At 39.7% G+C, this 24,105-nt stretch overlaps 1 protein-coding gene across 9 annotated transcripts in view; it reads right to left on the minus strand.

Moving 5' to 3' along the window:
- The window catches only part of TSPAN4 (tetraspanin 4), a 952,022-nt gene that overhangs the window by 320,573 nt on the left and 607,344 nt on the right, over positions 1-24,105 (minus strand). For 3 of the 9 annotated variants that reach the window (XM_070765236.1, XM_070765240.1, XM_070765244.1), the window contains one exon: positions 14,495-14,574. The exons of 2 other annotated variants lie outside the window; for them this stretch is intronic. In XM_070765236.1, coding sequence (XP_070621337.1) covers positions 14,495-14,557 — 63 coding nt within the window. In that variant the 5' untranslated portion in view covers positions 14,558-14,574. 4 more of the 9 variants (XM_070765219.1, XM_070765268.1, XM_070765232.1 and 1 more) reach the window with 3 other exon arrangements.

The raw sequence follows: 24,105 nt of genomic DNA on the forward strand, positions 1-24,105 counted from the left end.
GTGGGACCTCGTCGAAACATCGCCAGAAATCTCTACATTCTACATGGGAAGAAACCTGAATATGCCAAGAACTTCATTCTCTCTCTCTCTCTCTCTCTCTCTCTCTCTCTCTCTCTCTCTCACACACACACACACACACATAAATTATATATTAGTTGATTTGTATGCTGCCCCTCCTCTCTGTGAATTCTGTCTGTCTGTCTGTCTATCTATCCTTCTATGCCGCCCAATCCCGAAGGACTCATTATGTTTATGTACATTTCATTAGAAGCAGAACCTTCCTTATAAGCAGAGATCATCCATAATCCTATGCAGAGATGTCTACCTAATATTTTCCTACAAATGTTTGCACCACATCTTTCTTGTGCAGTAAGAAAGTACTCCACAAGAGTACCATATTTTTCAGAGTGTAAGACACACCATTTTGCCCCCAAAAAGATTGTGAAAACTTGGCTGTGCCTTATACACTGAACGTAGCCCCACCCACCCACCCACCCTCACCCTTTGGCCTCTGCCTCCCAGCAATTTACCTCCTTGCAGCAAACAGCGCAGAGCCTGTTAACCCAAGCAACTCATTATCAGCTTCCCGACCCTCAGCTGCTTTGTGGCTGCAGGCAAGCCGTGTGCTAAAGTTGCAAAGAGGCAAATTGGGAGGGAGAGGCAGATGCAGAGGCAAGATTTTATTTTCTTGTGCTAATCAATTGCTGAATCTGGATGCAAGTAGGTAAGTCAATAACTATAAATGTTTCTAGAATGTTCACATTTTTAGACTTATTTTAAAGACTGCCTTTTTTTATTGTTCTAGACAACTTAAAAAAATGAAGAAGCTTTTTTTAAAAATAAATGCTTGAATTGAAGAGCTCCAGTGCTATTGTATCTTCTTTTTAAAAATCAGAGAATAATGTATCAAGAAAGCCACATCAATTTTAGGAGCTCTGTACAAATGCAAGTAACAGCTCTGTACAGCTCTAAAATGTAACAGTGTCCTGTTTAGTATTAAGATAAAGCAGTTGAGTTAAATCCTGACATAGTTGTGTTTGGATAAGATCTAGTTAAATAATTGGGAGAAGTTAGTATGATTACATTTAAGAAAACTTGCTGGCATTAATATACTGCCATAATGTACATTTCTCCAATTCTTTGCTATTTCTATGGGTCAGGCACACATGCACAGAAATACACAGCAAACACTGTATATCACTGCTGCGGAGGCCTTTATTCATAGAAACATAGAAGGTTGAAGCAGAAAAAGACCTCATGGTCCATCTAGTCTGCCATTTTACTATTTCCTGTATTTTATCTTAGGATGGATATATGTTTATCCCAGGAATGTTTACATCCAGTTACTGTGGATTTACCAACCATGTCTGCTGGAAGTTTGTTCCAAGGATCTACTACTCTTTCAGGAAAATAATATTTTCTCACGTTGCTTCTGATCTTTCCCCCAACTAACCTCAAATTGTGCCCCCTTGTTCTTGTGTTCACTTTCATCAGACTCAGAAACATGGTTCTACTAATCAGTGTCTACAACCCATTCATGTTTGCTGAATTCTATAATTAAGGCTGGTGTCACAGAAGTTAGTACAGCCCATCACATTTTGTAAATATTTAAGTATATCTTTTCATATGACAACACTGAAGAAATGACACTTGGTTACAATGTAAAGTAGTGAGTGTACAGCTTTTATAACCGTGCAAATGTGCTCTCCTCTCAAAATAACACAACATGCAGTCAGTGTTCCCTCTAATTTTTTGGGTGGGTGGGTGGAAAAGTATAGTGTCTGAGCGGCAGTCCCTTTGGGACTGGGCGGCACAGAAATAATAAATAAATAAATAAACAAACAAACAAACAAACAAATAAATAAATAACTAAAAAACCCACCCTGTTTTGCCTTAAAGAATTTCAAAATGAAATACTGTACTGTGTGTCTATAACAGTGAGCTCATAATAGGGCAACTCTATCAATATCAAAATGCCACTTAAATAGTTGAGCTAGTTTCAAACTAGATTTTGATTTTCTTTCTCTCTTCCTTACTCCCATTCTTTTTCTTTCTCTTTTCCTTCCTCTCTTTTTTCTATCTGTTTCTCTCTCTTCCTCTCTTCCTCTCTCTCTCCTTCCCTCTCACTCTTTCCCTCTCGGCTTCTGGGCAGGTTTGGAAAACTGAGTTGATGATGATTTTTAAGTGAGCGATTGCTCACTGCTCAGCTTAGAGGGAACTATGCATGCAGTCATTGATGTCTAAACTGGCAACAAAAGTGAGTAGACCCCTAAGTGATAACATCCAAATCGGGCCCAAATAGCCAGTTTCCTGCCTTGGTGTCATGTGACTCATTAGTGGTACAAGGTCTCAGGTGTGAAGGGGGAGCAGGTGTGTTAATTTTGGTGTTATCACTCTTTGATACTAGTCATTGCAATTTGGTTCAGGAAAAAAAATCCTGTAATCTGTAACTCTTACACTGCAAAAACATATGGACCACTCAACTTGATCAAGGTAAAATGATAGACAATATTTACATAGACTTTTGTAAAGCCTTTGATTCAGTAGTACACAACAAACTACTTCTGAAACTAAAATCCTATAGCATCTCTGGACCCCTACATGATTGGGTAACCATATTCCTGTCTAACAGACAACAAGTGGTCAAAATAGAATGTACCATAGCAAATCGTGATCCTGTCAACAATGGTGTCCCTCAAAGCAGTGTTCTAGGACTAACACTTTTCATTCTCTACATAAACAATCATTGTGATCATATTATAAACAACTGAATTCTCTTTGCTGATGATGTTAAATTATTTAATACCACTGACAATGCTGTTACCCTTCAAAAAGACCTTGATCATGTAGCAGAATGGTCAAAAAACAACTGGCAACTTGAAATTTCAACCAACAAATGCTCTGTCTTACAGATTGGCAAAAATAATCAGAATACAAAATACAAACTTTGAGGAAGTGAATTTGTAGATAATCCTTACTCTGTCAAAGACTTTGGAGTATTCATATCCAACGATTTAAGTGCTAGAGCCCATTGTAACAACATTGCCAGTTAAACCAATTCTGGAATACAGCTCACCTGTCTGGAACCCGCATTGCATATCAGATTTTAATACAATCTAGAGAGTCCAGAAATATTTCACATGAAGAGTCCTTCACTCCTCTACTTTATTCCACCAGGCTTGAAATACTGGGATTAGACAATTTACTATCTGATCTAAATGTAATTCATAAAATCATACACCAAAATGTCCTTCCTTTTAATGACTACTTCACCTTCAAGTACAGCAATACATGAGAATGTAATAGATTCAAACTAAATGTAAACCGCTCCAAACTCGACTGCAGAAGATACGACTTCAGCAACAGAGTGATCAATGCCTGCAATACACTACCTGACACTGTGGTTTCTTCCCCAAACCTCAAAAACTTTAACCTTAGACTGTCTACAGTTGACCTCTCCCCATTTCTAAGTGGTCTGTAAGGGGCATGCATAAACACATCACTGTGACTACTGTCCCTGTCCTATTGTCCTCTTTTTTCATTACTTTTTACTTATGTTTATACAAACTACTACTATCCTATACATGTTTGACATATAAATAAACAAAATAAATAAATAAACATGGCACCTTATGAAAAAATAAACATGGCACCTTATGAATTGTTGCTCTACATAAAGATGGTCTAGGCCAGTGATGGTTTGTGTGCCAAAAGGTTTTTTTTTGCTTGTGCTAGCATGTATGAATGTGCCCACACCCATTCCCTACCCCCATGCATGCACCCCCCCCCCTGAGCACCCCCTGTGCATATGCAAAATCTCTCTCCCACCCTTGTGCATGCGCACTGGCCTCACTGAAGCTTGGAACTGTGAAAAAACAGCCAAACAGGCAAACTGGAATTTTGGAAAATGGACTTCCAGTTTGCCCATTATGCTGTTTTTCACACCCCTGAAGCCTCTGTAGGGCGAAATGGCTTTCCCCAAGGCTGAAAATCAGCTGGCTAGCACGTGCATGCATGCTTCAGCTGACATAGGCAACGCCTCATGTGCTGTCTGATATAGCTCCATGTGCCATCTGTGGCACACCTGCCATAGGTTCGCCATCACGAGCCTAGGCTATAAGAAGATTGCCAAGACCTTGAAACTGAGCTGCAGCCCAGTTGCCAAGACATACAGTGGTTTAACAGGACAGGTTCCACTCAGAACAGAGCTTGCCATGGTCAACCAAAGAAGTTGATTGCCCATGCTTAGCATCATATCCACAGGTTGGCTTTAGGAAATAGACATATGAGTGTTGCCAGCACTGCTGCAGAGGCTGAAGGGGTGGGGATCAGCCTGACAATGCTCAGACCATACTCCACATGCTACATCAAATTGGTCTGCAGTGCTGTTGTCCGAGAAGTAAGTCTCTTCTAAAGATGATGCACAAGGAAGTCTGCACGTGGTTTGCTGAAGACAAGCAGACTAAGGACATAGATTTCTAGAACCATGTCCTGTGGTCCAATCAAGATAAACGTATTTGATTCAGATGGTGTCATACATATGTGGTGACAACCAAGTGAGGAGTACAAAGATGTGTGTCTTGCTTACAGTCAAGTATGGTGGTGGGAATGTCATGGTCTGGGGCTTCATGAGTGCTGCCGGCATTGGGGAGCTACAGTTCATTGACAAAACCATGAATGCCAACATGTACTGTGACATACTGAATCAGAGCATGATCCCCTTCCTTCAGAGACTGCTGCAGGGCAGTATTCTAACACAATAACTACCCCAAACACACTTCCAAAATGACCACTGCCTTGCTAAAGAAGGTGAGGATAGGGATGTTGGACTGGCAAAGCATGTCTCCAGACCTAAACTCTATTGAGCATCTATGGGGGCATCCTGAAATGGAAGGTAGAGGCATGCAAGGTCTCTAACATCCAGCAGCTCCGTGACATCATCATGGAAGAGTGGAAGAGAACTCCAGTGGCAACCTGTGGAACTCTGGTGAACTCTATGCCCATGGCAGTGCTGGAAAATAATGGTGGCCACACAAAATATCGACACTTTGCACCCCATTAGGACATTATCACTTAGGGGTGTACTCACTTTAGTTGCCAGCAGTTTAGACATTAATGGCTGTGTATTGTGTTATTTTGAGGGGACAGCACATTTACATTGTTATACTGTATAAGCTGTAAACTCACTACTTTACATTGTAGTCAAGTGTCATTTCTCCAGGGTTGTCACATGAAAAGATACTTAAATATTTACAAAATGTGACAGGATGTATTCACTTCTGAGATATACTACAGTATATATTTATATTTCTTGGAAACCAGATTTATCCCCTATTTCACAATTTGTGCTGTTTAACGTTTTGTCAGTTCCATGTGGCTAATGTATATTGTATACAAACATACTAATGGAGTGAAATACTCTTTGCTCAATCAACAGAAGCTAAAAGAGAGAGAAAGAGGGATGAAGGAATAAATTTACATTAGGCTAAAGTGATGAATTTTGAAAACAGCTTTGGTCTTTTCTCTCATTGGTACTCAGGCCTTATTGGGGCAAGAGTAAGAGATCTGTTCATTGTCCCACCTTTCTTCACTCATGTTGTCTTTTCACAGAATGGGAAATATCTGTATAAATTATAGACTGGGGTCAAGAAGATCAGAATTTTGAAGAAAGAGGATGGGTTTTGAGGAAACAGTGGGTTTGCCAGGCTATTTCAGAGATGTGGTAAATAACCAATGAAGCAAGCAGTGATTGTTCACCTACCAGAACTCTGATGAAGATAGCAAGTGGCTCTGTACAAGATCAAGAGAAATGGTACACAAAAACATAGAAAAGATTATTTGGTGTGGGGGTTTTTTTTTTAGTGATTCAATTCAATGCACACTATAGTACTCATCCCCAATGTTTGTGGCCTGGCAGTCCAGATGGGCTGGGGAGGGAACTGGGCCATGCAAGTGGTAGGCTGGCATGCATATATGTGCTTGCCAATTTGCTGCTTACATGGCCCAATTCCATATAGGTCATGGCCTGGGGGTTGGAGACCTTGCACACTACAGAGTAACAACCTTGCTTTGGCTATAAAATAATCACTAAACAGATAAAGACCGCAAAAATCTACTTGACATCTTAAATAAGTAGTGAGCTTTTAGGACACCTTTTAAAATCACTTTGAAAGTAAAAAAAATACTGAGATGGAAACAACCACATTAAACATACCCTAAGACTGGAGCAATTTTTATTCATTTTCAATCATTGTAGTCTGTTGTCCTATGGGAACTTGCCTTGGAAAGGCTACTTAACTCAAAAAGCAATGTGTTTTACAGCATGTTGTAAAAAAAATACAGTACATTCTCTTAGGTAGGCAGCCTCTGCAGTTTGTTGAATCCCAGCCATAACCTGTAAAAAGTCTATCGGATGGAAATTTGGCATGCATAAATATAGCCCTACTATGACAATAGAATTGATATAAATTACATATTTCACACAAGATGTTTCAAGGTATAAGTAGCACTCAGAGTAAAACATCTTATCCAGTCTTAGATAAGTACCACTAGTAATTTCTAATATCAAAATAATTATTGATACAATTATAGCTGACCCTTCCCTTGTGGAATTGATACAATTTTAAATGGAAAAGCTTATAAGAGCAGATAACACAGACTTGAAGTCTCCAGTGTCATATCCTAATGGTGCCAATATATTTGCAGATAGCTGCTATGTTTTTTTAGTCCCCTCCTCCGTTTTCAATTTTTTTTAAAAAAATGAGAAAGTGGTACTCTGCTAAATTCTATTTTCCAGCATCATCTCTGTTTTAAAGACTGCCTCTGGGTCCCCAGTGAACTTTGTTAGCTTTCTTAGAACAATGGATAAAATGGAGCCTAGTCACTTGTTTGGAAGTGTGCCCACCTGCCCAGTAGAAAGACAAACCAAGGGCAGTAGGGAGCCTCCTATGTGAGGAAAAAGTTTAATGGGTTAGTCAACAACATTCCTGTAAATCAGTGCTTTTAAAGGACTATTTAAAGGACCCCTACGACAATCATTAAGTGTTGTACTTCATGATTCTTGACAAATGTATATTTTCTTTTATGTACACTGAGAGCATATGCACCAAAGATAAATTCCTTCTGTGTCCAATCACACCTGGCCAATAAAAAATTCTACTACTACTTCTACTTCTATATTTCCCTTGATATCTGGGAGATAGTCAGACCATTGCAACAGTCATTTGGAGAAAACACCTATGGTATTTATTTACTACTAAATAAAGTACAAAAATGTGGGATGGACAGCAACACCTCTAGATGGATTCAAAACTGGCTAACTAACTGCACTCAACATATAGTACTCAATGGAACTAAATCTACTTGGAGGGAGGTATGCAGTGGAGTATCCCAAGGCTCTGTTTTAGGCCCAGTACTCTTCAATATCTTCATCAATGACTTGGACGAAAGGATAGATGTGGAACTCATTAAAATTGCAGATGACACCAAACTGGCAGGAATAACCAACACTCCAGAAGATAGGCTCAAAGTACAGAAGGATCTTGACAAACTTCAACAATGGGCACTATCTAACAAAATTAAATTCAATGATGAAAAAAGTAAGGTTCTACATTTAGGCAAGAAAAACAAAATGCACAGGTACAGTATATGTGGTACCTTGCTCAACAGTAGTAACTGTGAGAGGGACTTTGGAGCCCTAGTGGACAACTGTTTAAATAAGAGCCAGCAGTGTGCAGCAGCTGCCAAAAAAGCCAACAGGCTGCATTAACAGAGGGACAGAATCAAGATCACGTGAAGTGTTGATACCATTTTATAAGGCCTTGGTAAGGCCACACTTGGAATACTGCATTCAGTTTTGGTCGCCACAATGCAAAAAGGATATTAAGACTCTAGAAAAAGGGCAGAGAAGAGCAACAAAGATGATTAGGGGACTGGAGGCTAAAACATATGAAGAACAGTTGCAGAAACTGGGCATGTCTAGTTTAATGAAAAGAAGGACCAGGGGAGACATGATAGCAGTCTTCCAGTATCTCAGGGTTTGCCATAAAGAATGAGTCAACCTATTCTCCAAAGCACCTGGGGATAGAACAAGAAGCAATGGGTGGAAACTAAACAATGAGAGAAGTAACTTAGAACTAAGTAGAAATTTCCTGACAGTCAGATCGGTTGACCAGTGGAACAGCTTGCCTCTAGAACTTGTGAATGCCCCAACACTGGAAGTTTTAAAGCAGATGTTGGATAACTATCTGTCTAAAGTAGTGTACGGTTTCCTGTCTAAGCAGGTGGTTGGTTGGACTAGAAGACCTCCAAGGTCCCTTCCAACTTTGTTGTTGTTGTTGTTGTTGTTGTTGTTATTTTCTGAAATTCATTCCCAAATAGGTCCACTATTATTCCGCCTTCTGGTGTCAGACATACTACTGAAACAATTCATGTTTATCATTGCTTTTGTTTCCATTTAAGTATCCCTATTGCAAACTATCATTGCAACATTAATGATATCTTTGCCTATGTACTGCTAAAGAACAGACTGGGTTAGCCATTTCACTTGTTAAAATGGGAGGATCAACCATTCTTGAACTGGCAGCCTTCTGATTTGCAGAAAGTTTTGGATTGTATTATTCCATTGCAACATTCCCCAAACTGCTGTAACTCCCAGATTTTCTAGCCGAGGCCTGCTCTAGTCAATCTGACAGAATTACTGCTATATTTTAAGGTTTGATAGTCTCTCTGAAATACTTTTGTGACTGAATGATAGGTTGCAGGTCTGCAGTAAAATGACACCTTGCAAGGAGCTATCTCTGAGTTATGGAATAAGGGAAAAGAGTCAGTATTTGATTCCTCAGGTGCAACATGAGCTGAATCTCCAGGCACACTATTGGCCTTCCATTATCCTCAATGACATTTTATACACCAAGACAGGCCTGATTCTGTATCTTATGCACTACTGGAGGGTTGGCCTTATCTCAATTGTCTGGCTATCATTCTAAGTGTTGCATCTTACTACACTTTCCTTAATTTTCTGACTGCCGACAATCTGCTATAGCATATTTCTCCCCAACTTTGACCAGCAAAGATATACTTTGGCGTTATTCTTAGCAAAAGAACTGTTACTCAACATTTACTGGCCAACATTTACTGGAGATTGCTACTACTACTCTATCTGTATTTTAACTACATATAACCCACTACATAAAATGTGAATGTCCCAAAAACTGGTAAGTATTGCAGTACTATATTTTATTTCAAAGAAACTTAACCTAACCATTGACTGTTGACTTGATAGCTCTCTACTTCTAAATCCCAAATCTCCTTTACCATGACATGCAAGTCTTATTCATTCAGTCATATGCCTGTGCAAACGTACGCCATACCTCTTGCCAACAAAACAATTTTTCCTGCCATTGTTAATGCTGACCTGAAAAATACAACAAAGTTTATGTTATGATTTGTCCTGATTTCTCCAGAGAAATCTAAAGCATTGCTACATCAAGATAAGAAACAAAAGCTAGAATCTGAAAGTAGAGTGTTCCCTGTAGATATGAAATGCTCATATTGTATAATATTACAGAAAAGGACCAATTCTGGAAACAACACTTGCAGAATATTTTAAGAGAACAGCAGCAAATCTTCCAGCTATATATGACAGTTTTTGTATGAAAACCATGCTGATGTCTGAAGTGTATATTGGGTGCATTCTCAGCAACCATCAATTCAAAATATTGTTCTGGGCATACAGTATGTACATGTGTGTATGTGTGTACCAATGTATTCTGCTTTCAATCTTCTTTTATTTCTCTGTTTTTTTCCTGCACCACATTTCTTTTTGGATAGTTGACATTTCTTAGAACATAATCCACGTGAATGTCATTGCCCATCTCCTAAAATGTCTTAACCCAACGCTGAGTAAAACCATTTTCTATCATAACCGGTTAGGAATATTTGCTTTTAGACAACCCCTTTTTGATCAAAACATAACTGAACTAAGTATTGAGCTGCAATCTGATTGGCATAATTGCCCATTTCATCATCTTGCATTTATCCTTGAGTCCAGCTGTTGACTTCATTCCCCCTCCCCCCTATTTCGAAAATATAAGGACACACACACACATATGCATCTCAATCCCTACGGGTGCATGCTCCAGGCTTTGCAAAGTGTCCTTTGGCATATGAGAGAAGTTGTTTTCAAAATTAGAGGGGGACAAATACAGAAGAAGCAAAGAAATATACGTCTTTGCAATGAAAACATTGGAAATAGGCCAAGTTATGCCAAGGGTCACTCCTGAATAGAATTAGTGAACTAGATAAGAGTAAGATATAGAAATGGAAGTTCTACTGTCTTCCTACATGACATTAACTAGGTACAAAAGTACAAGTGGGCTTAAAATACGCTTCAGTTTGAGTGAACAAGAGATGCATGATGGGCATAAGTGAGTACGTGATATTGTGAGGATATGGCAATATTGCTAGATTCTCCTAGTGTGAAGGTCAGTTTGTCTTATTTGTTTGTTTGCAGTCTAAAACCAATCATAAAAAATGCACGCAAAGTCATTTGCTGAGATGGGGGTGGGGTTTATAGAAATAAATGAATCAATAAAATAAATAAATAAATAAAATTATGTACCATTCGCTGGCTGGGGAATTCTGGGAATTGAAGTCCAAATATCTTCAAGTTGCCAAGGTTGGGAAACACTGCCATAGATACAGCAGCCTAGAGTTGTCACTTGGTAAGATGGGAAGCCTATAAATTAGTGATGGCAAACCTATTTTCCGTCGGATGTTGAAAGAGTGTGCATGCACACTATCGCGCATGGGCAAGTACCCACACCCATAATTCAATGCCTGGGGAGGGTGAAAATAGCTTTCCATCTCCACCCCCCAGAGGCCCTCTGGAGGCCAGAAATGGCCTGCTTCCCAACTTCTGGTGGGCCCAGTAGGCTTGAGATTCACCCTACCCAGGCTCCAAAGGCTTCCCTGGAACCGGGGGAGAATAAAAAAGCCCTCCCCCACCCCCCTGGAGGCTCTCTGGAAGTAAAAAATGCCTCCCAGAGCCTCTGTGCAAGCCAAAAATCAGCTAGTTGGCACACTGGAGCTGAGCTAGGGCAATGGCTCGTGTGCCAGCAGATATGGCTCTGTGTGCCATAGGTTCGCCATCACTGCTATAAACTTAATAAATAAGATTGGGTGGTTGGGTAGGTAGATGATAGATTGGGGGGATGGAGAACTGAAACAGTTAATAGTGCAAATAAAAGCATCAAACACCTTCTATAAGCCATAGCTATTAATATTGTAGAAAATTTGCAACCTGATGGGGAGGTATCTGGGAATTGATCACATCCAAGGTGAACTGTGTTACATTTTTCCAACAGCTGCTAATAACAGGTCTGTTCGCTATTGGGTGTACAATGGGCTCTTCAGCTGTACACGTGACACACATTTAGTCTCCATTTCACAACATTAACATTTTTGTTAAAAGGAGGCCAGCTTGTCTGCCCATTGTCACTTTAATGGGTAATGCAGCATCTCTAAGCCAGAGAGGCAAAATCTCCTGTGTGGAACATGTAAAATGTTTTTAAAAATTATCTAGAGATACTCCTGAAAGAGAAAGCATTTGCACCGTGGTGGAGATGGAAGCTCTGAACTGAGTTTGCCCTAGATTCTTAAACATTGCTCAAACCTCAAAAACATAAATTCAGTCCTTAAAAAAAATATAACATTTTAAAAATTGACTTATTTTTTATATACAGTACTTCAATATATGGATGAGTATCACTGATAAATTCTTGTAGATTTCTTGATCTAACCTTGAGACATGAGACATGAGACATCTCATCACACCAGAGAGATCTTTCCAGTGGTGGGTTGCTACCAGTTTGCCCTGATTTGTGCCAACCGGCAGCGGCAGGCTCCACCCCCAACGGTTTCTGCACATGGGCAGAAGTGCCACGCACATGCGCGTGCCCGCTCCCAATAGCGAACCAGTAGTGAAGGTAATTGAAACCCACTACTGGATCTTTCCACCCAAGAGTTTGGGAAAAAAGAAGATACATCAAAGAGCTACAACTCTAGTTGTTGTTTCCAAGAAATACTACAACAGCATTCCTTGAATTAAATTAAAAGGAAAAACCTTTGCGGTATTCCCATTGTAAGCCTGCATTACCAGCTGTAGAAAAGCATGCCTTCTCTGCAGTCCAGGATTCATGGAAGAATTTCAGAGAATATCCTTTAAGTCTTTGCTGGGCGTTATTTTTAAAAGGAAGGCTATTTTCCTTTATTTATTTTTTCCTTCTGCATATTGCATATTCTGCAGTTGGTTGAGCACTCTATTCAGTAAGAGATGGAGAAGAGAGGGTGGGTGAAAAGGTCAACAAACCGGATTCTCTGTCTTTTCAAGAAGCTTTGGGACAAGCTAGCTACACACACTAGGACTCTAGCTGTCTCAGAGAATTGGGAGCTGGGAAACAGTCTGAGTGACATTTTCTTTCAGCTTATCCTTCTTGTGTTTCAAAAAAATCTATTAACAAGTGAATAAAAAGGAAGAAAAGGAACACACATACACCTTGAGACAAAAGAGGAAAATGCATTAGGGGGGGGAAGGTGGGGATTCTGGGTCAATCTGAGCTTGACCCTTTTAAAGTAACCAGCAATTCCACCACATTTCCTCCCTCCCTCCCTCCCAACAAGGCTTCAGCTGTTGATTTTCTCTTTTCCTCCCCCCCCCCGCCCCAATATTTGTATAGGTTGAAATGTTTTGTTTATGGCAAAAAGAAGAAAGATGACCTGGATTTGTTTTCCATGCAAATATCATAATAGTTTTTCAATCTTAATTTTTTTATTCTTTAAATTCTGAATATGGTGATGAGGAATAGCATAAGAAGTTTTTAACTTTGCTTCCTGAAAAGGGGGAAAAACCCTTTAAATAAACGCTATACCTACTTCAGTAAACTGCACCTTTTAATACCTTCTAAAGTAAAGTTACCTTCTGTTATCTATTTTTCTACAAAAGAAAAACGCTAGACAACTGGGTTAAGAAGAAAATTGTGGATTCTATGGGCGAAATTAATTAATATGCAATTAAATTAACAGTAATACAACTCCAGTTGCTTTTTTTTTTTTTAAATGTATTCTCCTATAATGTGTTCAAACAGAAGCTGGAAAGCCATCTGTTTGGGATTATTAATTTGGAATTCAACACTGAAAAGGGGATTGAGCTGGATGGCCCCCTTCCAACTTTATGAATCTACAAAGTCAGTCAGTCTGTCTGTCTGTCTGCTTGTCTATCTATCTGTCTATCTTCTATCTATCTATCTATCTATCTATCTATCTATCTATCTATCTACCTACCTATCTTCTACCTACCTACCTACCTACCTACCTACCTATCTATCTATCTATCTATCTATCTATCTATCTATCTATCTATCTATTGGCAAGTCAAGGTTTTTCCACCGACACACTGTTTCTGCACAGGAAATTGAAGAAGTGGCACTGAAAGTCATAGCATAGTCAGGATTTTCAAAAAAAGTCTTTGGAAATGAAGGAATATGACACCTTATCACAGGACTGGAAGTTACCTACCAGGATGTGCAGTTCACATTTTGCCCAGTGAGTCTACTCCTGTGCTGTAAAGTCTCTTCTTACTGCAGAAAACCAGGTACTAGCTTGCTAATCTCTTAAATTCTACCTGCAGCATCGCTAATATTGATGACTCTATCAGACACAAGGGCACAGCTTATCATCATATGCATTCCCACAATGTACAGATTGATTCAGATTATTCCTGGTCATCACCACAGAATAGCATCAAGAACCATCTTTTAAAGAGACTATGCAAATCCGAGATTAGATACATGATCCCACACAGCAATTAACAACACATTTGAGACTTGAGCAAGGGCACAAATTCATATGGAACAAGAAGTGCAATGAATTCCCAGCCTCAGGAACAGCCTCTGAATATGCATGCAGCTTAACAAGACTGATGAAGAACACAGAAAAACAGAACAACACAGGGACCAATATTTTCTCGGTCCTCACCAACTCAAGCCACCTCAACAGGAAAAACCAGACTGGTTCTACCATTATGCAGAGCAAAGGGGCAAATGAAGTGGCAGGACTCTGGACTGTACCACTTCAAACGAAGGGTTGGGATTCTGCCTTTTAAAATGCTCCTTCCCATAAAAAGCTGCTGGCATGCAAGAAGCGAGGACACCTGCCAATTTCTTGCTAATGTGTTGGCGTTTTCTATGAATGACTCTCTTTCTCTCTCACTCATGTGACAGAGCCTTCAAAGGCACGGGGTCCACCCCCACAGCCTCAAATGCTGCCGTCCAAAATTGTGTCACTTCGGTCTACAACTTCGGCGTGCCTGATGCAGAATGCCTACAACCAACTCCCAATTGTCCCCATTACACTTCCTGCCCAAAAGTTGGAGAGGAAAACTATCCCCAGGCACCCGAGGGCTAAAAAAAAAACCATGCACATGGTACATACTCACCCAGAAGAGCAAGTTGAAGACAAACATGAGGTACTTAATGCACTGCAGGCAGTTGTGAGCCATGCTGCACCTCTTCAGTTCTAGAAGAAAAATAAAGGAGAGATCCAAGTAAAAGACCACATACTTGTTCCCCTTGGGGGAGGTGTACTTGGCCTTGGTGGCCTTAGGACCCGGGTTGGTATGGAATCCAAAAAAAGAGTTACTTGCGGCTCCAAATTGGCCGCCGTACATGCTGCTGTAGCGACGGAAGGCGCCATTGGGGAAACTGTAATCCTTGCTGTCCACGGAAGGGCTCCTATGATAAGTTGATTCATCGGTGCTAGATCTGCGCATGGTGACGTCAAAAGTGTTCCAGAGTTAGTGCTGAGGAGAACCTTTGCAGTTTTTGTTTTCTTGGGAAGGACAGGCTTTCCACAACTTCCTCAGTTGGCTCCCACCCACCCCCTAATGTTTTCTGCCAGCGGTTCTTTTGCCTGCCATGATTCTGTCAAGGAATAAAGTGAGTCGCACAAGCAGCCCGTTGGCTAACGCGAAACCCGCTCAGCCCGGAGTTAGGAAAACCCCTGGGCTCACTTCTGGAGAAGTCTCTCCTGCGCAGAAAACATCTTTGATTCCACAGTCTCCCCCTCCCCACAGTCAAAAGCAGGGGAGGAAAGAGAGAGAGAGAGAGACCCAGGAGGGAGAGCAATGGTCTGGTTTGCGTTTGCGAGCGACAGTCTTGCGGATTATCCCAAGTGCCATATAAAACCTCCCATGCTCTTTTAAAAAAAAGACCACCGAAACAGTAAACCAGAGATGTTGCACAGGGGGAAAAAAGAGGCTGAGATTTAGAGATTATCCCAACAGCAAGCGGCTCTCCTGCCCTGTGCCTCTCGGTCCCATCGCTCTGCTTGGAGATGGTGCAGCCTCACTTTAAATGATTCCCCGTCTCCCCTCGGACAGAGGAAGCCCAGGACAGAGGGGAGAAGTAGAAGGGGCTTCATTCACGGAGCTGTCACTCTTGAGATTCCACTCCAGCCGTGCTCTCTCTCCGTGCTGTTAACCCAGCCACTGCGCTCCAAGCCTGTCCTTGCATCTGAAGTGGGAGGCAGGAGGGAAAGACGCTCGGCTCACCGTATCTCATGAATGCCTGCTCAGCACTCTCTCCAGCTCAAGCCCCCTCCCCCAGCCAATCAAATGTACTCTCTGGCTCCTCTATTTCCCCCACCCCACACCACCACCTTCTTTAAAAGGAAACCCTCCCCCTTAGCCTCTTCACAGCAAATCCAGCATGAGCTGCTTTTAACCAATCAGGCTACAGGTGGGGAAGGGACCGTTCCTGTGTACCTCTTTAGGTAGCTGCATTCTCCCTCCATCCTGAGCAGAGGGGTACAGGAGAAGCAGCCTTTCTTTCCCTTTTCCCTTTTTTTTCTTTTTCAATCATCCTAGCTGACAGTGGCTGCTTGGATTTATAACCCCTTCAGAAGAGGCTACAGAATTGATGGCTGCTCTAAGGATAATTGCTCCTAAAAGCAGGGAGCCAATGATTTTTTTTCCCTGCAAGCATGTTGGGGGTTTTTTTTTGGGGGGGGGGAATTCCTAAGTTTTCTTGGGTGGGGGTGTTTTGTTTTGTTTTTGCATTCTTATCCAGGATGCCTGCACTGATACTGTGGATAGTTTCTTCTTCGTTCACTTTTGCATTGTATCTCGTCTGGCACAACATTCACTTGCTTGTACTGAAAAGTTGAATCTCTCCCCCCTAAGATTCCAAGCACTTCCCATTCAGGGCTACTGCTCCATTCTAGAAATGTGACTCCTAGCAATTGTTTCTGCAAAGGGTAGGTATCTTTCTCTCTGCATCCGGGGAATTCCATCTCAATATATGGGTTATAATGGTTGAAACACTGAATTAAGCCCAAGGAGACACACATTCCCAACTCTGCTATGAAGTCACTCGAAAGAAACTCATGCCAGTTATTCTTTCTCAGGTTAGCATACTTTGGGAAAGGGGGGCGAGTGGAGGAAAGGGGGGGGAGTAGCTGGAGAAAGGTCAAACTGTCAGTGTGCCAAATCAATAAAATGACAATTGGAATGCTAAGGTTAATTCAAGCACCAAGTTGATCCAACCTCAGTTCCCGTTGGCTAGCAATAAGGACAATGGCTGGTGAACTGAGAAGTTCTAATAACAACAAATTGGGGGGGTTTGTCCTTTATGCATGGAAGAATAGATATTTCTGCCTTGAATAGGCTCTGCAACAGACCACACAGCCCTCATTCATGCTATTATGAGGATCTACTTTCCCTACTACATCATATAGCAAGTCATAAGTGATCGTTCACATTTCTTAAAAAAAGAAAAATCATAGCCACAGCAATGCTGAGAAGCCCAGACAACATTCTGGTGCCTCCCACAATAGTATGTGTTGTTCAATCTTCTCATTTCATAACATGTCCTGTTACTCCTGGGGCTCTGGTGTTCACTTGCAGACTTCCTTGTTAGTTCCACAAACTGCATTGAATTCATCTCCCATCATCCCCAGCCAGCCAACATGCTGGCTGTCATCCAAATATCATAGTAGAGAATGCCATGTTATTGGAATCACTTTATAATATGTAAATAGATACTTTGCTCTTGAGTTTAAATGGTTTATTCAAGAAACACCTCCGATTTGGTAGTGGGGTGTGAATGTTTGTCTGGTGGTGGGCACTAATCACAAAGCACCTGTTTTATGTCGTGTATGTATGTTTATATTTTAAAAAATCAATTAAAAAATTAAATTTAATTTTTTTTAAAAAAGAGAATGCTATGTTAGGAAAGCTGAATGAAAATCTCCATTCAGAAATGGAAGAACGCAATAATATTTGGGAGTTGAAAACAGACCAGAGCATGAGAAAGCAATGCAATTGAAGCAAGCAACAGGAAATTAAAAATGGAAACACTGTTCAGTCTACAGAGAGGGGCGGCATACAAATCTAATAAATAGATAGATAGATAGATAGATAGATAGATAGATAGATAGATAGATAGATACATAAATACATAAATAAATAAAAACATAAATAACATAAATAAACAAATAAAAAACAAACAAATAACTAACTAACTAACTAAATAAATGAATGAATGAATAAACAAACAAACAAACAAATTTGGAAACATAGAAATAATTGCAAAGCACTAAATGGACTCCCCTTTTCCTGAATCCCTCTACCACTTATCTTTTTTTAGATTTGTTGTGAAGGTCTAAGGAAAAGCCATGGCAGAAGACTTGCAAAGTGCATAGAACAGATAATTATTTAGAAGCATCATTTCAGGAGCAGAAATAGTCGTGCATAGCCTGGGGAAGGGGACTCATAATTTGCTGTGAATTTTCTCCATCTGTGAACCCCTGGAATTGGCAGCAGCACAAATAGCGTTCTGCACCTACTTCCCTGCCATGACATTGTCAGCTCAAGGTTTTCCCTATGTTTAGTTATTTTAGTGCACAAAGTGATTTTAGTACACAGAGGATCTGGGTATGGCTGCGCTAGAGAAAGGAAGGCCTGGGGTGGCATGATACCGTAGCAACATTCCAGTATTTGAGGGCTGCCACATAAAAGAGGACATCAGCTTATTTTCCAAAGAATCAGAAGTCAAGATAAGAAACAATGGATGGAAACTAATGAAGGAGAGAAGCAACCTTTGCCGCCAGGCGTGGAGAGATTAATCTCCCCCCCCTCCTTTTTTCGCTGACCTTTATTATGTTTATGTTCAGTCGGACTGAGTGTGTATGATTGTGTAACAGATAGGTTTTTTATAACAATGTATTTTAAATTAGTTTTTTTTAGTTTTTAATATTAGATTTGTATTTATATTGTATTGCTGTTATGTTGTGAGCCGCCCCGAGTCTTTGGATTAAATAATAATCTAATATTATAATAATAATAATAATAATAATAATAATAATAATAATAATAATAATAATAATAATAATAATAACTTCATAGTATTTCATCACTAGGTGCTTGGGAAGCACCCGACTGGTGATGAAAAACTAAATCCAGCATAGTGATCTCGTTTGCTGTGTTGTATTGACATAATAATAATAATAATAATAATAATAATAATAATAATAATAATAACAACAACAACAACAATAACAACAACAACAACAAAAAGAAAATAATAATAATAATAATAATTATTATTATTATTATTATTATTATTATTTTATTATTTTTTAACCTGGAATTCAGGAGAAACTTTCTGACAGCAAGACAATTAATCAGTGGAACAGCTTGCCTCCAGAAGTTGTCAGTGCTCCATCACTGGAAGTTTTTAAGAAGAGACTAGACAGCTAATTGTCTCAAATTGTACAGGGCCTCCTGCTTGAGCAGGGAATCGAACTAGAAGGTGTCTTTCAGCTCTATTCTGACTGACTGACTGACAGACAGACAATGGGAATGCACACACACCACAAGTTTTCATCTGACCTCGTCCCACTATCTTCAGGCAGAAGACAGCGATTCCAGAGTCTCAATATACAAAAACTTTTTTTCCCCCCCAGATGGGGAGGATTCAGATCAGGTTCCAAGAATATCAGACTGACAAGAGAGCAGCACTGGATTTAAATAGTCCTAATGGATGCTGCCAGCCCCTCAGGACCAAGAATCACTTACTTAACACATGCAGCTCATGAAATGTATCATCATCAGGAGGAAGAGGTGACTGGTTAGCAATTTAAACACTTTCTGGAGAAAGATAATACCGTATACAAAGGATATTTTCTTGCCAAAATTATCTTTCTTGGGGAAACATCAGGAACACCATTCAATTAAACAGGAAAGAGAAAAACCTGAATGGCTGATATTGCAAGCCTCTCTCTGCAAGGTCACCTCTGCAAGCTATCCACTTACTCGAACTATACAAAATGTATAAACATGACAGGCTATAATCTCTTTTCTCTTTCAGTGTGCCATATGGGCTTAGCAAATACAAGCATCCATAGTGATTCTAATTCTAGTGCCTTTCTTAATTGTATATGCAGAATAACAAGTATTGAAAAAGTTCTTATACTTGTAGCACTTGTTCAGCCAAACAATGCTAGTGAAAAGTTTCTTGATGGCCTCTAGCCAGATTTGAATGGAAAATGCAACTTTATAAATGGATGCCTTTTTATGAGTATCCCCCTCTCTGTGCATGGCAGAATGTTAGCCTGCAAGCATCATACTGTGTCATAAACTTCACCCCTAGGCCTCTCCATTCTCAAGCTAATCTTCCCAGAAGGGGGTTTCAAATATATGGCAGAGGGGGAGACATGTACTATATCCTCTGAGCATATTACAAGAAAGAATGGATAAAACAAATTTCCCAAAGTTTGGGAGATTAATTTATGAAGAATTGTTCCCCATATTATTTAGCAATCCATTGGTTCTGGGATTGCATCTTTTAAAAGGGAATTGCCGACAACTAACCTGTTTCCCTCAAAATAAGATGTCTCTTGATAATAAATCCAATCGGGCTTTTGAGTGCATGGCAATAAGGCTAAGTGCTTATTTCAGGGTTCCAAAAAATATAAGTCAGGGTCTTATTTGGGCGAAAACACGGTACCTTTGTTTAAGTCAGATAGAAAGAGGATTATTACATCTAATGAGGAAGAAAAGTTTTTGTCAATTCTATATTGAAGAATTCAGCATCACTCCCTTTTGCAAACCACAATAAAGAGAACAATAATAAAGAGAAAAGCAGGCAATATTTGAAATATTACAGATTTAAATTAATGAATTAAAATTTAAAAATATGATGAAAGTCATATTTTTTCCTTAAAAGAATCTCTTGGTGAAACATTTCCATATTTTGGTTGCTAGTTACAATGTTGTTATTTATATGCTGGCTAGCACACATGCCAATGCATCCTCTGATGCGGAAGACTATGTTGAAGTTCAAAGCATCAGCAATTCAAATGTACACAAGCAACCTAGGACAAGCAACCTGCTGCCTAGGACAAAGCACTCAATCAGGCGCAAAAATCAGTCTTAGCTTCCCGAAGGTATGGTACATTGAAAGGAATCTTAAAAGCAGAGGTTTTAGGGGGAAGGAGGTGAAGGAATGGATTTCAAACAAGTAGCCTGTGCAAGAAATAACATGCTATACAGTAGTGCACACTTTTTATTGTCCATCTCAAACTGTCTCAAAACAGTCTGATTGAAAATGAACTACAATTCTTCTAAACTGGAGTTGGAGAAGGGGAAGACAGAAAAGAGAGAAAAGAAAGTTCATGTACAGAGTTTAGATTTCAAGTATGACACATGGAAAAGTAGATAAATTGCTATCTTAAGCCAAGACAGGATATTAGCACACAAACAAATACTTTTTTCTCTACTTGCTGACTTACTTGCTTACTCGTTCTCTCTGAAAAACTGACAAACTGCTGACATAAAATATGTTAAATGAATCCACAAACCCTGCTACACAATGAAACAAATAAACTTTCCTTCCTGTATGGGAAGAAGGATCTATATTGTGAAATAAATAGCCAAGGGCTGAGTTCTCAAATGTTAAGTGTATGCTTCAACCATGGGTAACCAAACAACCATAATGGTCAGATTCAAATATAATAGTAAGCCATTAGGCAATAACTTAAGAACCATAATGGCTGGGTTACTGCAATTTAGTAATCCAAAGTCTAACAAGCCGCATTATGTTTTAATACTTTGTTCAAAAATACCCATAATGCTTATAAGAGAATATACTTAACAGCCCAGCTATTTACTCACATATAAACTCTGCATATGTTACAGACTCATAGTATTGATTTTACATACAAAATGCCTATATCAAATGGAATATAGGACAAGATTAGAAATGTTGAGCTCACATATTCTCTTAAAGGTGTGTCAAACTCAAGGCCAGTGGGGCCAATCTGGACTGACCCGTGGAGCTCCATTTTCGCTGGCAGAAGGTTGCAGGAGGCTATCACAGCTGAAAATGGAAGTTGGGAGCCTGTTTTTGCTGGCAGAGTGCTTGGGCCACCACAGGTGTCCCGAGTGATGTTGAGCTGGCCATGCCCATCGTGCCCCCCCAATATCAAACACAATCCTGATGCAGCCCTCAATGAAATTGAGTTTTACACCCCTACCTTAAGGCATGTTGTAACTAGTTTTTAGCTTGTGTAATATATGAGGCTTAGAAATTTATAAAATTAAATAAACACAGACCCATTCAATAAATCATGATTAAACAAATCTTGTTTAATTCAATGAGTGACTCAGGCATATAATAGTCAATTCAGACTTTAAAATCTGCTCTAAAATGGGAATTTGATTTAATTAAAGTATGGGTCATTATTAGGCTTGGTACAGAAGTCCCTACTCTTGAAAAGAGCTCTTAAACTATATTAACATTAGTTTCTCCATCAGATCCATATGTATTGCAATCAATTCTTCTTCAAAAAAATTGATTGTTATATATCTTACCGGAAGTTGAATCCCCAAATATCTTACTTTCTTAGCAATTTAAACTTACAACAATCCAACTAATTCTTTATTTTTGTTTTTCTGTCATGTTCTTCACTAAAAGTTTTGTTTTGTCCTTTTAAATTTAGTTCAGCCACTTTACCATATTGTTCTATCTGTTGTAATAATTTTGGACCTGTCTCAATTAAACTAGCTATCTATATGAAACAAAAGTTGGTCCCCTCTTAAATAATACTTTAGTTTGCTTCATACGCTGTATAAGTCTTACGTGCAGATTTCCATCGCTTTCTGTATATATATATATTGGAGACCATTTGCTCCAAAAATTATAAAATGTTAAATAAATACATCATCCCTACATAAATTGTATTTGCTTTATTTTATAAAGGGCACAAAGTGAAAATGCACTTTTTAAAACTTGTTTCTTGGAAAATATTTCTGATGAACTGCTTTAAGTAGGTAGACTGCATTCATATTAACCTCACTTGTAGCTTTCCTGGCAGAAAACAAATAGCTTTTTCACATCTGCAAGAGGGCATTATGCAGAAGGAAGGAGTACAGAAATTATTCTTAAAGTGTCAGGCAGAAGCATGATGAAAGAAAAATGCAATCCTATAAGAAAAAACAAACAACTATCTGTGAGACAAGATTTGGATTAAAAAGTATGTGGTAAAAAAGTCAAGCATAGTTCCCATCGTTTCTCTTCTCAGTCTCAAATTCCATTCTTCTTGAAGTGCTTTTTCGTATCTTGTGTAACAATTTGGATATATTTATGTACAGAAAGTTCTACATCTTATATGGAAGGCCAGGCTTCTTTTATGATTGTGAGAATATTATTAACAGTTTTCTTTTTGAACATAATCTTTTTTTAAAAAATCCTGTTTTATTACCTTCCAACTGTGATTTTATTTAATGTTTACCCCTCTCTTTCTTTTCTAAATTCACTTGAGCTAGTATTTCAGCCGTTTACTTATGCATCTTGAGCTGAAAGCAAAAACTTCAGGGTCTTTAGTACTAGGTTTGTCTTCCTTGAGGAAGAATGTGTATATGTATATTAGGGTGTGTGGTTTTTTTGTTTTTTAGTTCAATGCGATTAAAGCAAAATTTTTATCTCTTCATTTTTATTACCAGGGTAGTCATGAGGGAATAGACAGACAGCAGTTCAGAACAGAGAAATAATGCTCAGAACAGAAACAGCAATGGTGGATAAATGTTTTTCAGAGGGAGTACAATGGTATATGGCAGTGATGGGGAACCTTTTTTCCCTTGGGTGCCAAAAGTGCCTGCACACACTATCACGCCTGCGCAAGTGCTCACACTCATAATTCAATGTCACCCCCAGGGCCCTCTGGAGGCCCAAAACAGCCCATTTTCCAACTTCTGGTGGGGCCGGTAGGCCTGTTTTCACCCTGGAGGTGATCCAGAAGCCAAAAAGGCACTCCTAGAGCCTCTATGCGAGCCAAAAATCAGCTGGCCATGTGCACATGTGTGCTGGAGCTGAGCTAGGGCAATGGCTCATTTGCCAGAAGATATGGCTCTGTGTGCCAACTGTGCCACCCATGTCATAGGTTCACCATCACTGGTATTTGGGAATGATCTTCGGAGGTAGGGCAAAGAGGCACAACAAAGGGAACAGTCAGATAACAGGCACTTGAGCCCACAGCGAGAATGTGGGTGGTACAAGAAACCCAGAAGAGATTCTCCCTAATTTCTTGGGCTGTAAAGGAGATGGGTCGAGATTTATTTTCAGATTTGCAAAGTTCTGTTGTAACCTTAAATAAAGTAGAGTTCATCTGGACATGTTTCCCGTCTGGTTTATCTCAGAAGACTGACAGGGAATGATGCTGCCTTGAAGAAGGCAGTTGTGCCTCTCCCACACTTAAAAAGCCATCTCATGATCCAAGCAGTTTAGATAACTATTTGTCATTCTTTGGTCAATTCTTTCTTGGTAAGATTGGTGGGGTTCCAGTTGCCAAGCAGCTTGGATCAGACAATTTATCAGGATGCTTTGCAGTCACGTTCCAGACCTTGGTGCAGTGGCTAAAGTGCAGTACTGCAGGCTACTTCTGCTGACTGCCGGCTGCCTGCAATTTGGCAGTTCCAATCTCACCAGGCTCAACGTTGACTCAGCCTTCCATCCTTCTGATGTTGGTAAAATGAGGACCCAAATTGTTGGG

The sequence above is a fragment of the Erythrolamprus reginae genome, chromosome 1, assembly GCF_031021105.1.
Source record: "Erythrolamprus reginae isolate rEryReg1 chromosome 1, rEryReg1.hap1, whole genome shotgun sequence".
NCBI classification, from domain to species: domain Eukaryota; kingdom Metazoa; phylum Chordata; class Lepidosauria; order Squamata; family Dipsadidae; genus Erythrolamprus; species Erythrolamprus reginae.